Source organism: Panicum virgatum, chromosome 5K (genome assembly GCF_016808335.1).
Source record: "Panicum virgatum strain AP13 chromosome 5K, P.virgatum_v5, whole genome shotgun sequence".
Classification (NCBI taxonomy): Eukaryota; Viridiplantae; Streptophyta; class Magnoliopsida; order Poales; family Poaceae; genus Panicum; species Panicum virgatum.
Window position 1 is genome coordinate 53,649,846 of NC_053140.1, and position 12,580 is coordinate 53,662,425.

General features: G+C 54.0%; 1 protein-coding gene across 6 annotated transcripts; it reads right to left on the reverse strand.

Annotated features, from left to right (window-relative positions):
* Window positions 1-4,276: 4,276 nt before the first annotated feature.
* Window positions 4,277-10,395, reverse strand: LOC120708561 (interactor of constitutive active ROPs 2, chloroplastic-like). Of its 6 annotated transcripts, none has more exons than XM_039993868.1 (6): window positions 10,100-10,395; window positions 9,758-9,998; window positions 9,325-9,440; window positions 8,280-8,362; window positions 6,883-7,021; window positions 4,277-5,926 (listed from the first exon to the last, which is right to left on the reverse strand). In XM_039993868.1, exons 4-6 carry the CDS (start codon window positions 8,300-8,302, stop codon window positions 4,583-4,585), a joined length of 1,506 nt encoding a protein of 501 aa, XP_039849802.1. In that variant the 5' UTR covers window positions 8,303-8,362; window positions 9,325-9,440; window positions 9,758-9,998; window positions 10,100-10,395; the 3' UTR covers window positions 4,277-4,582. The 6 variants fall into 6 exon arrangements, with proteins under 6 accessions (XP_039849802.1, XP_039849801.1, XP_039849800.1 ...); XM_039993867.1 differs by having other exon boundaries at window positions 8,621-9,440; XM_039993866.1 differs by having other exon boundaries at window positions 8,280-9,440; window positions 9,758-9,901.
* Window positions 10,396-12,580: the final 2,185 nt, after the last annotated feature.

The following is a 12,580-nucleotide window of genomic DNA, read 5'->3' on the forward strand; positions in this document are numbered from 1 at the left end:
TACGGAGATCTTGTCGTCGGCTTCCGTGCATAGCTTCTGACCAGGGATGGTCTTGAGCTGTCCTGTCAAAGTAGAGTATAGCCTCTGCAGCCGCGTGTCGAGGTCATGATGAAGCGCCGAACTACTTACTCGGTCACTGTAGCAGCGTGCACTGTTGCTCCAGTCAGTAGCTGGTCATCATGACTTGTCGCCCATGCGCACGGCGCTGAATCTTTAATGTTTGTCTTGGTAACTGACGAGCCGCCTCTGTAACTGGCGATCCACAGTGTGGACTGACAAAAACTGCCCCGTGCCCAGAGGCAGCAGAGCCTGCCTCAACCACTCGCACTTAATGCGGGTGGGTGAGGGAGCTTCCAGCGGAAGGCTTGCGCCCGCGCCCGCGTCTGCGTGACACGTGGCGGCTCCGGACCCCTCCCGATCAGCTAGCTGAGCCGAGAGCTCACGGGGGTCCGGATAGGCACGTGGAGGTCCCGGACCCATCTGCGGGAGTCCGGATGGCACGTGGAGGTCCCGACCCACCTGCGGGGGTTCGGATCCGCGGCCACAGGTGCTGAGCATTTCCACCTCTGGGACACATGGTGACACTGGACTCGTCCCCGAGCGGAAAGCGGGTCCGGGACCGTTGGTCCGGTGAGATGGAGTCGGACCCCAGGGGTCCAGCTGCTCAGCTCCTTAGGGCATAGTTACGGATAACTACGCGAGTCTTGACACAGTAGGAGTGGGTACCCCAGTTGCAGGGTACCGACATGCATTATTTGTGAGCTTGATACGGGTTTAGAACATTTCCGCTATTCCTCTACATTATTCTGGTGACATGCTGGCTGAAACCCTCAGATGACATTGGTTAAGGTTTAGCTATTGTTCCCTCAAAAAAAAAAGGTTTAGCTATTGAGTGGTCCAGCTTGTTCAACGTGAGATCACGTCCATTATCTCGAGAACTCATGCGGAACTTTCTTTCATTCTGTTTTTTTTTTCAGATCAAATTCAAGTTAGGATTTGTTCGTCCGGAAGAGTCCAGATGTATCGTCCCGCCTATAGAAAAATCTATCGCAGTTTTTCAGCTCTAATCAAACCGCCTCATGGTACTATTAACAATTCAGATCAACAGCCCCCTGGTGCAAGATCGCCGCCAAAGCATGTGCGTCCAACAACCCACTTCTCCAGAAAAAGGTGCCCGTCCACTGATCAGTGATCCGATGGTGGTGGTGTAGTAACAGTGCAGCACTGCACACCCGCACTGGTCAGTGGCCATGTATGGTTTGGAGCGAAAAATTTTTTATGAAATTTTTTTGCAGATTTCACCACTAGAGTATTAAATAAAATCTAATTACAAAACCACCTGAAGAACTTCTGGTAAATTCGCGAGACCAATCTAATAAGACCCTTGACCACACAATTAGAGAATGGTTACTGCAGCATCACTGTAGCAAATTATGAATTAATTACCGTCATTAGATTCGTCGCAAAAAATTATATCTATCTCTAAAAAATTTTACAAATAGACTACATTTAATACTCTGTGCATACACAATTTTCTTTTCGCGAAATGTTTACTGTAGCAACCAAACATTACCGGTGATCCGTAGTTCCATGTGAGACCACGTACCGCCACGGCGCCACCACCACCAGCGACGGCGCGCCACTACGAACTGTTCGCTGGGGCGCCTCCATCCAATCCACTTGGGGCGCGTTTAGCTCCCAAAAATTTTCACCCAAAAATTTTCACCTTCCCTTTAAACACATGTATGAAGCACTAAATATAATTAAATAACAAAACTAATTATACAGTTTGGATGTACATGACGAGACGAATCTTTTAAGCCTAATTAGTGCATGATTAGCCATAAGTGCTACAGTAACCCACATGTGCTAATGACGCGGTCAAAGGCCTCAAAAGATTCGTCTCGTGGTTTCCAAGTGAGTTCTGAAATTAATTTTTTAATTAGTATCCGAAAAATCCTCCCAACATGATTTGACATCCAAAATTTTTTGACATCGATCGGAAGCGCAAGCGGCCATCTGACAGGACGTTGCAGGTGTCGGGGCGGTCGCGGGCGGAGCCGGGCGTCCCATGGGCCATGTGCCCATGTCTTCGCTTCCGCTCCTGCTCCTCCTGAGCTCGTGGGGCGCAGGGCCGAGGCCTGGGGAGAGAGCTATGCTGTAGATTGTGCAGCTCGTAGCACTGTTCTATGTTGTACGGATATCCGATACGACCGTATTGGATACACGGATATGTACTTTTTCAAAAAAACACCAATACGGAGATACAGCTAAAATAATTAATAATTATATATAAATAATAAATATTCAACAAGTGAGATTTTACTATTGAGTAACTTTCACTATACTCGGACGTGCAATATTTGCATGTCTATACAACATTACCTCCAGAACTAACCTTCTCAAAAAGCACACCGTGATTCCACAAGGGGTTCTTCAGTTGCTGCTCACCTAGTTCTATTACCGCGCGTTCATCATTTCGTGCCATCTCTTACTACCAAAACAGCAAAAGAAAAGAGAAGAGGGAGGACTAGTAGTCTCAAATCTGAACTTGGGTGGACTAATTGAGCTGACTACTACTTTGGGCCATATCCCATCTGGCCCAAACGTATCGGATACGCGTATCCAAACCAATATGTATCTATTTTTTCAGAATACGGCTAAAAACATATCTAAGGCGTATCCGGGGTATCCGTATCCACCCCTAAGAATATCCGTGTAACTGAGGCACTGTTGCTGCAGTGCACGGCTATCACTGATGGACCTGTTCCGTAGTGATTGCTCCAAAAGCCCCGAAATGACCGGTGACCGTCTCTCGTTGAATCGTCGATGATTCTACGATGGTGGGGAAGAGAATAATTGGGTGTTTGCTTTTGGTGGAAGTTGAGAGGAGTCTGGTAGGAGTAGGGGTGCAAGTTGGTGATATTTAGGTCTCCAATTTTTTTAAATTCAAGTATTTATACTATTTTTTCCAAATGATAAATATTATTTGAAAATAGTTATTTGTACTCTTTCTCTAAAATAATAAATATTATTTGGAAAAATAGTATAAACATTTGAACTAAAAAAACGTTAGAGATACACATAAAGATCGCCAATTTGCAGCCCAAGCAGTACCATCATGCCATACGCTTCATGATGATGGATGTCGGATGATGATGTCATCTTTTTTTTTTGAACCCTCTCACACTTCATTGCATAATTGTAGAATCTGTTCATGTACATAGAGACACACACGCACCCCTACCTACATTACCAGACCTACAACTACACAACACTAAAACAAACGCATCCTTCTTGAGATCGACGAAGTCCTATGAACTCCGCAGGCAACAGGGACGTTGCACTCCCTCTTGCGGCACCACGTGTGAGAGAGGGTACTGATTGAAGGTCCCAGGAGATTACAGAGGAGCCGCCAGCTCCGTCGCCGACGAAACACGCCACCAGACCCCGGAGACAAGCCACTAGCGCCAGCCGCGCCGCCAACCGCCGGAACCCACCGGCTGCACCTCTGCAACACCTGAACCGAGCCGACGACCACCGCCGACTAACTCTCCTGAAGACTCCACAATCCCACCGACGGCACCGGAGAGGAAGACGCCGTCGACACAGAGAGGGATTGGGAAGCTCATTCCATAGACGCGCCAGTGCATCCGCATCGCTGGCACGAGGACATGCTGTCGGTGAAGCACGACAGCCACCTCCAGCAACTCCATCCGACGTCCCCCAGCTCGAACCGGACGAGGTGGCAGGCCACGGCAAACACCGCGGCCAGCTCGGGGCCCAGCGAGAGCACCGCGGCAGCACTGACACCGGCGTCGCCGCGACTTCCAGCCGGCCACAGCGACCACACCATCGCCGAAGAGAATGGAAACGCGGAGGAGAAAGCAAAACCTACCTATTCATAAGCTAAATAGCTAGGCTATACACACCGGACGCCGATTCCGTAGCCCCCATCCGCCCCGCGCCCACAGAGGACGCCGCAGACAGACGAGCGACGGCGGAATCGGCACCGTAAACGGAGATCGCCTTCGATATCGCCCTCGGCTGTGAGTCGTCGGGACGATGATGATAAAAGCATTGGGCCGTAGGTAGTAGTGTAAAATTGTACCGGATCATGGCCGAGATGCACACAAGATCTGGGCCGAAACGCTCGCCACCTGCGCGGCTCAAACTTAAAGATCAGAGGTTCTCACGAGCGCCATTTCTCCTCACGAATCGAAGGATGCTCTCTTTCTGAAAACTAAAACCAGTGAATCGAAGTGAATCAATGGGATTTCCATTTTCAAAAGAAAAAAAACATCAATTCGAATTCTTGATGGCTAGACACTTTTGAATGTAACTATAAGAGAACCCCTACCACGACCTGTCACGCCCGGATGAATTGATCCCCTCCATATACCACGTTGTATAATACAGCTATGAGCACGTTTCCCCCCGACAAGTACAGCACTGTACTATGTTTTTTACACCACACGAACCGGCAAAACAATTACACCTGAGAGACCCCGGGCTCCCCGGAGCAGCAGTACAAGCCACGCCGCCGCCGCCGCCGCTCCCGCACAGATGGCCGATCGCCCTCTCATTTCTTCCACATCCCGCTGATCCTCCTCAGCACGTTGCCGTTCTTCCTCGCCGCCGCGTCGTCGTCCAAGTCCTCGCACAGGCCCGCGTACTTGCCGCCCTCCAAGGACTCGCTCCGCTCCACGACCTTGCCGTTCCCGCCCTTGCCCACGGTCAGCAGCGCCATGGCCGTCTCCGCGGCCTTGCGCCACTGCTCAGCCTGCACCCGCAGGCGGCGCAGCTCGGCCTCCATCTCCCCTTTCTTCGCCGCCTCCGCCGCGTCGGCCTCCGGCGTCCTCGCCGCCGCGGAGCCCTTCTCGGACTCGTACTGACGGAGCTCCTGCTTCAGCTGCCCGTTCTCCTGCAGCGCGCCCTGCAGCTGCTCCTTGAGCGCGTCGGCCGAGCTGTCCGTTCTTGCCTCGGCTTGTAGCTTCTTGTTCGCGTCCAGGGCGCGCCGCAGCTCCGACTCCTTGTCGAAAAGGCTCGCCTTGAGGAAGATGACCTCGGACTTGGCGCTCTCGAGCGCCGCGGCGAGCTTGCCGTGCCGCAGGTCGGACTCGGTCTTTATCTGGTCCATGAGCTCGTACGCGCACTGCGTCTCCACGGTGCTAAGGATCTTCTCTTCTTGGTACCTGGCCTCCGCGGCCTCCAATTCCGACCTCAGCTCGGCGGCCTCCGAGCCCGAGCAATTGCAGTGCTCGCTGGCGGCGATCCTCGATGGCGCCTCCGCGACCTCCTCCTCGAGAGCCTTGACCTTGGCGCGCGACTCCTCGAGCTCCTTGACCACCAGGCTGAACGAGTCCATCAGCTTGGAGCCGTCGGTGAGCAGCGAGTCGATCGTGGCCCGGCTCGCCTCCAGCTGCTGCTTGCACTCCTCGTGCATGGCGCGCGCCTGCGCCTCGGCCTCCTCGCTCGCCTTGAGCTTGACCCTGAGCTCGTCGATGGTGGCCAGCGCCTCCGCCACGTCCTGCCGGCGGTCGGCGCGCGCCGCGGCGGCGAGCTGCACGCGCAGGCGGTGCACCTCGCCCATGGCCGCGGCCAGCGCGGTCGAGTCCGCGGCGTGCTGCTTCTGCAAGGCCTCCAGCTCCGACTGCCACGACCGATCGCGCTCCTGCGACAGCCGGCGCAGCTCCAGGAGGCGGGCCTCCTCTGCCGACGAGAGCTCGGCGAGCTGGGCCTCGGAGTTGCGCACCTGCGCGGACGCCGCGGCGGCCTGCGCCCTGGCGTCGTCGGCCTCCTGCAGGGCCCGCTTCCTGGAGACCTCGGAGGAGTGGAGCTGCTCCTTGGCCTTCTTGAGCTCGTCCTGCAGCTGCGACAGATGGGCCTCCAGCTCTGACAGCTTCGTCGTCGGTGGCCTCCTTTTCTGGTGAGTTCATTGCATACAAGGACAAATTAATGCCGGCAATATCACTTATGCGAACAGTAGTACTCCCAGAGAACTTTTTTTTGAAAAAAAAAGGTGATGATCTGATTTCCTCAGTGACATGTTTAGCTACGGAGACACTAGTGAGCTTAAACAATGCAATGGTTGTGAGAAATGATGTGATAATCCTGATTAGTGTTCTGTACTGGAAAAAAAGACTAGCATGATGGGCGGCATATTAGCACAGATAGCCACCCAGCAGTGTGCTTGAAATGTGCAACCGCCTACATTAGTCCGCCTACTTTTCCGGGTGTTTGTCAGGATCATAATCAGTACAGACAGAATAAACGCACACAGGTGTCAATTACGGGTTGCCGGTCCCGAACAAGAGTTTGCATCAGTTCAGACACGCCTGTTTTGCCGTTGGTTGCAGAGACACGATTGGTAGCAGAACTGGTAGTCTGGTACCACTATCATAATTCGCCAGTTTGGTGGTAACACGAGGACGAGCTTCCATTATTTCTAAGGATCTGCTAGCCATTCAATATCCTGGACCATCTGATTCAGCTAAATACCTACTAAACATGTCGGTTTCAGTCTAATTGACAGTTTGCTCCATCCAGAGAGACAGAGCAAGACCCAAACTGCTCCTGATTGAGAGAGAGGGAATATCAGAGATAGACGGATATAAGTAGCAGTACTGTCTAATCAAATGAACCATGAGAAATGGATGGTACATAAATGGTCTTTCAAAACCTTGTCACGAATTTGTTGAAAAGTTAAAACTTGTCACGAATTTAATTGGGCGGTGCCCTGATATGACACCAGCGACGTACTACCAAACAGCAACAATTAAGCTTGCTTTATCTTTTTCCAGGCGGACTTATTACTGAAACCGCATTCTGAAATGGAGCAACTTCAGACTTTCAGAGCAGGGTTTTTTTTCGCCATTTTACCTCTCTCTCGGCGCTCATCGCCGAGCGGCGGTCGACCTTGGGCCTGAGCCCGGTGGGCGACTCGGCCATCCTCCCCGTCCGGCCGGCCTTGTTGCTTCCCTGGGAGGACGTCCGGGTGGGGTGTTCCGCGGAGCCATTCCTTTGCAGCCAAAAGAAAAACAACGGCGTCAGGTTGAATCAGAGGGACCTCAGATAAATCACACAAGGGCAGGCAAGGCAATCTCACAACCCGAAGCAGCAACATTACCTGGAGCTGTTGCTGCTGGAGTACAACTTGAGGAAATGCATTTTGTTCAAGGATAGCATGCTTAGAAGTTAGAACAGGGGGGACGTCTCAGCGTCTCTCCTCATGTCAAATGCAAGCAAAAAAAGGGGGAAACTTTTGCTTTGGGAGGCTCCAAAATACAAACCCAGTAGAACTGATTCAAAGCTCTGATGGGGGGAAACCAAACCAAAGAGCGGTGGAATCTAGCTGAAGCCGCCTCCGCCGAGCAAGGCGGATCGATGCTCCAGCTCAACCCAGATGCAAAGCGAAGAAGCAGCAAGACGCAATGGGGGAGCACAACAAAGAATCCGAGGCCCGGAAAGCGTCAGAGGCCGACAGGAAGAGGAGGGGAGGGGCAAACACCGAGCCGAGGAAAGGAGGCCGCCGCATTAGCTTAACATAATCCCCTCCGCAGCGTAGGCAAGCACGGGCGGGATCAAAAGGGCAGAGGGAGATGGCTGATGAGGGTGGAGAGGCTTTGCTTTACAGATGCGGGTTAGGCAACAAGTGGACCTGCCTGTCCTCCTTGGCTCCGAGCTCAAGAACGGGACAGCCCTTGCCCATGGAGCTATCTGCGAACAGTCGCGGTCACATGCGGCCCTGATTTGAAAACTTGGTCGCTTCCTCCTCGGCTCCGTGAAAAGATAGTAAAAAATAAATGAAAAGGCCGGACAGACAGATGGTGATAAAGAGGGAAGTGTAGTTTAGAGCCGCCCAGTCGCATAATTCCATCTCGCAGCTCGACGCTGGTAAATTCAGTGCTGCAGCTGTGGCTGCTCGGAGTCTTTTCTTTTTTTTTTCTTTTTTGCTATTGTTGAGCAAGGAGTACCGAGCATGAACAGTTCTCCCTGAACTTTCGTGAGCCGTGTACAGTCATAGGCTCATAGCTCGTGCGTACTCCAATTGAACATGGGGGCTAATTGCCAAACTGAAGAGTGAAGACCCAGAACATGAGAGAAAGAGAGAGAGCCACGGTGCATATGCAAACACATTTGACTTGGCGAGGAGAATCTAGCATCGCCACGATTGATGCAAAGGAGAGAAATAAACAAAGCATGCATATGCAGCAATCATCAGACGGCACATGGAATTTAGCGCGGAAGGGGGATGAAATGAGGCAAACGGGACGAACCTTGCCTTGGGCGCCGCCTGCATGGCGATATCTTTTATTCCCGGAGCTCAAGACTCTGAGCCGCCGCGCCTCCAAGAGGAAAGCTGCAAGGGGACAAGACACGAAAGCGGGGTCGTCAGCTAGCTCCCGCTCGCTCGCTCTGTCATGGACGACCTGGAGCGCCGGCAGGAGAGACGACAGAGAAGCCAAGCGAGCTATGGAGCTATGCAGCAGCAATGGCGACGGCCGAGCTGCTTGCTAGCTAGCTATCTCTCCCTCTTTCTGTCCGTACCTATCTTCACGCGCGCAAAGGCAAAGCAACTAAATAATGGACAACACGGAGGATTTGGCTGCTGGCTTACCCGTCTAATCTGGCACTAACTAGTCCTCCAACCACTTAGCCAACGACAGGGACAGCCGTGTGGTCTTTAAACAAACAGTAGCACCAAACTAACTGGCATCCTTAAACCGGGGGACACAATGACACATGGTGAGGTTCGCCGTGCGCGCAATCCGATTCTTTAAGCTTCAGTTCGCCACGGGTGATTGTGGCTTGGCTCTGGACCCTCGTCATGGCTCATGACCCATGATCGCTGTCGCTGCTTGCTACTAGTAGAGCTCTTTAGAGGGAGAGGCCATGTACATGGGCGTGGCATGGTCCGGTCCGGTCGGTCCCTCGGCGGAGGATAGCTAGCTAGCGCGCCACTACAACCACCAAGCTTAAGGCTGCAGAAAGGTAGGCCTGAAGCAAGCGAGAACCCACCACTCCACGGCTTCCCCTTTTGTTCGCTCTCGATCTCGCTCCCGCGCTCGCTTAGTCTTTCCCCTTACTCAACGCCGCCCCACACACGCACAAAACAAAAGCAGGCGGCGCCGGCCACACTCGACACCGCGGCCTGGAATCATGCGTGGTGCATAAGTAGTTGTGGGGTCTTTGAGGCTGAGATGGCCGAATTGGCGACCACGCCCACGGATACGGCAACCTTTTTGTTGATTAACTGAAGCACCACAACAAACAGATAGAAGAAGAGACGCGGATTGCTGCTGCTACATTAGATTCACGTACCTCTGGATAACTAACTCTTGATAGCCACAGCCACGCAAATGAGCTGGGGTTCGGATGCGTGGAGGCGATGAGACAAAGGCTTGGCGATGATCCAAAGCTTTACAGCTTGTCTGTACCTGGATGGATAGGTAGTAGGAGTAGGCGGTAAGCTTGCGAGCTAAACCATGCTGGTAGTAGCCTAGTAGGTGCGAGACTTTGACGGGTTAATTTTGTGAGGAGGAAAGTGAAAGTGGAGATGGTTTTGGAATGCATTCATTCTGAACCGGATGGCAAACTATAGCTCTGAACTTTTGGACCAGTTCCAGCATAGAGTTGGCAACGCAACGCGAGCATCCGGGGCCTGATTGATTGGATCGGCCATGCTTGCATGGTGCAACCGCCGATGATGTGATGCAATGCAGAAGAAAGAAGAAGAAGAAGAAGCGCCTCTCACCTCGCTTCTGCAGAATGGGCTGGACGAAGATGGCTTTCGTCTTCTCCTTCCTCCTCGCCGCCCGGCATTCATATCATGCTCCGAGACCGGGAAGCCATTGCCTGAAGGGGATGGAGGCGTGGATCACTGGATAGTAGTAGTCACCTGCGCTGCATAGGGCCGGGAAGTAGTGTAGGATGCCATCTTCTTTAAGTAAGTAGGATAGCAGACAGGTCGTCAGGATTTCTGAGAAGGCTGCAGCCTGCAGCGGCGAGACGAACTACAATCATTCCGTTCCGCTCGGCCTCTCGTGAGAGAAAAATCAGATGGAGAGCGACTAAGCGAGATAATCCGTATCCGTACCTGATGATTTTGGGCAATATTTTTGCGAGGAACTTCAACGCTCGCTGATGTTGCCGTTGCGCTCCCTCGGAGGTCGCTGATCCCCGGATAATGATCGTCCCGTGTTGGCCACTTGATGACTGATGATGCTTGGTGGCGTCCGGCTCAAAGGATGGGAAAGCGTGTAGACGCTGGCACAGCACCGCCGCAGCACGTGGCAGCGGCGTGATCAAAAGATTCAAAGGCCGCCAACACTTGTGCTTCCTGAATCCTGAGCGTCTGCTGTGTTTTCCGCGATACACACGCATCCCCGATGGCAAATGCAGTTACCGTTCCAGATTTAAAATAAAAAGAACCAGCAGGTGACATTTTTATCCAGCAGCAGTTTAATTTCTTTGCTAGATCTACAGTGGCATTCTTACCGCCAGAAAAGGACCAGCAAATCCACGGGTTTGTGCTCTACAGCTCTAGCATTCCGGCGCGCATGCCTGCCGGGGGTTCCCCACCGGTACGAAACGGTCACACGAGCGGGCGACAAGGAGACTGGTCAGTCAGAGCTGGGAGCCAGGACACCCCGCCCGCCCCCAGCTCGCGCCCGGAACACGACAAGTATCTTTCTTCCGAGCTCGCTCGGCGCGGCGGACCACTCGTCGCCGCAGCAGGCGCGCGTGACGGCGCGTCGGGCTAGCGTACAAGCGACGCGCGCGGCGGCGACCCGTGCCGTGCCCCGATCGATCGCCCGGTGCCCCCGCCGTGCCTCGCGGCGCGCGGCCGGGTGCGCAGGTAGGCGCCAAGCCGGCAGGAGCCGCCGGCGCGCATGTGAACGCCGGGCGCGGGAGAGTCCCGCGCGCCTGTGACGAGCCATCCTTTCGGAAAAGCGCATGCCGGGGCCGGCCGTGTCGCTAGTTACAGACGGACGTGGCTCCACCTCCACGGGTAAATTCCCGAGATGTACTGTACTGACCTCAATGGAGTTACATGCGTGTTTCTTCTACACACCGATCTGAATCTGAAGCCGCAGGGCTTGTTGCCTCAACGCTGAAGGCAGTGCTGGGAATTCGAGATCGATTTGAGACGATCATCTGAAAGCGACTCTCCCTGGCTGCGGTCTCCATCCCCAGCGCAGGATCGCGTCGACCACGCAGCTGCCGGCGGCGGGTGCGCGTCGTACTCGACTTGCTTGCCGTCGTGTCCACTGCTCGCCGGGCACCTACGTCCGTCCAGCTCGCTCCGCCGCCGCCCGCCGCCGCCCACCACCGCCCGCGCGTGCCGCGAACGGAACGCATTCAATACGCCCGCCCCCTGCTCGCGAGCGGTGTCACCATCGCGACGCCGACGGCCGACCCCTCCTCCCGCTCTGTTAGCAACCACCGGAGTAATGGCGGAGAGATACGGTCGCCCGGCGTGCGTGCGGCGTGGCGCTAAGCTAATCATGCGGACGTGCTCGACGGTCGGCGTCACGTAGTGGTAGTAGTACGTCGGCGTCGGGAGGAAGGGTTTCCGGTCGCTGCTGGGTCGGCATCAGACGTCGGTCCCGTAGCCTCGAGCCCCCGTGCAGCTTGGAGCAATGGAGCTCCGCTGACCAGGCAACGGGTGTAGCGGCGGCCCTCGTCTGTCTACGTTGCTCACTGTATCGGCGAATCACGCGTCGTTTTCGCGAGGTGGTTTCCGTCCGCGGGAGTCTCTGCTCAGACGGTTCCAGCAGCGCATCGGCCAGTTCCAAGTCCGGACCTTTTCTGGCTTGACGTTGCGGTTCACCGTTTAGACGAGGAAGAGACGAGCTGGTGCCACCACTTTAGTGCAGAGCTGCCGAACAAATGGTGAAAAATGAACGTCCTGACCAAGACTCGTGAAAGTGAGAATTGTGCTTGGACTGGACGCATTGACAAGGGAGCCACAGAACCATCATGGTGAATCAGTGGGAGTAGCGGAGAATGTGGACCGGAGCAACGCAGCACCTTGGAAGAATTCCCAAGTCAAAAACTTCACCAGTATCACTTCCAAAAAAAAAGAAACTTCACCAGTATCACACAAAAAACCCTTCACCGGTACTCCTTACTGAAGAGACGCTGCGAAAGCAATTTTGTAACTAGCACACACGACATAACGTGAACCGAGACGTCGAAGTCGAGGATGCCCCCTGTCCTGCACGAATGGGCATCTCAAACTGCGTGATCACTCGCAGATTTTGCGTGGGAGAAGGGTTCATCGGTCCATCCAATTTTTTTTCCCTCGACAGACGGAGCAGCCAGACTCGGGTTAGGAATTCCCAAGCCAAAATCTGCAAATGGGCTGTGCCGATTCCATATGAACCTGATACGGCCCGTGCATATTCCTCCCCACTAGCCACGCACAACAGGGCTACCAACAAAAATCGGCCTGGGCCCAACCCATCCGGATCGCGCGCGCCAGCTCGGCCTTTGCGTTCCACTCACGTCTGTTGACTTGAGGCCCAGTCCTAGAAACGCGGGACCGACAGGGTCACTCGCGTGAAAAGCACCA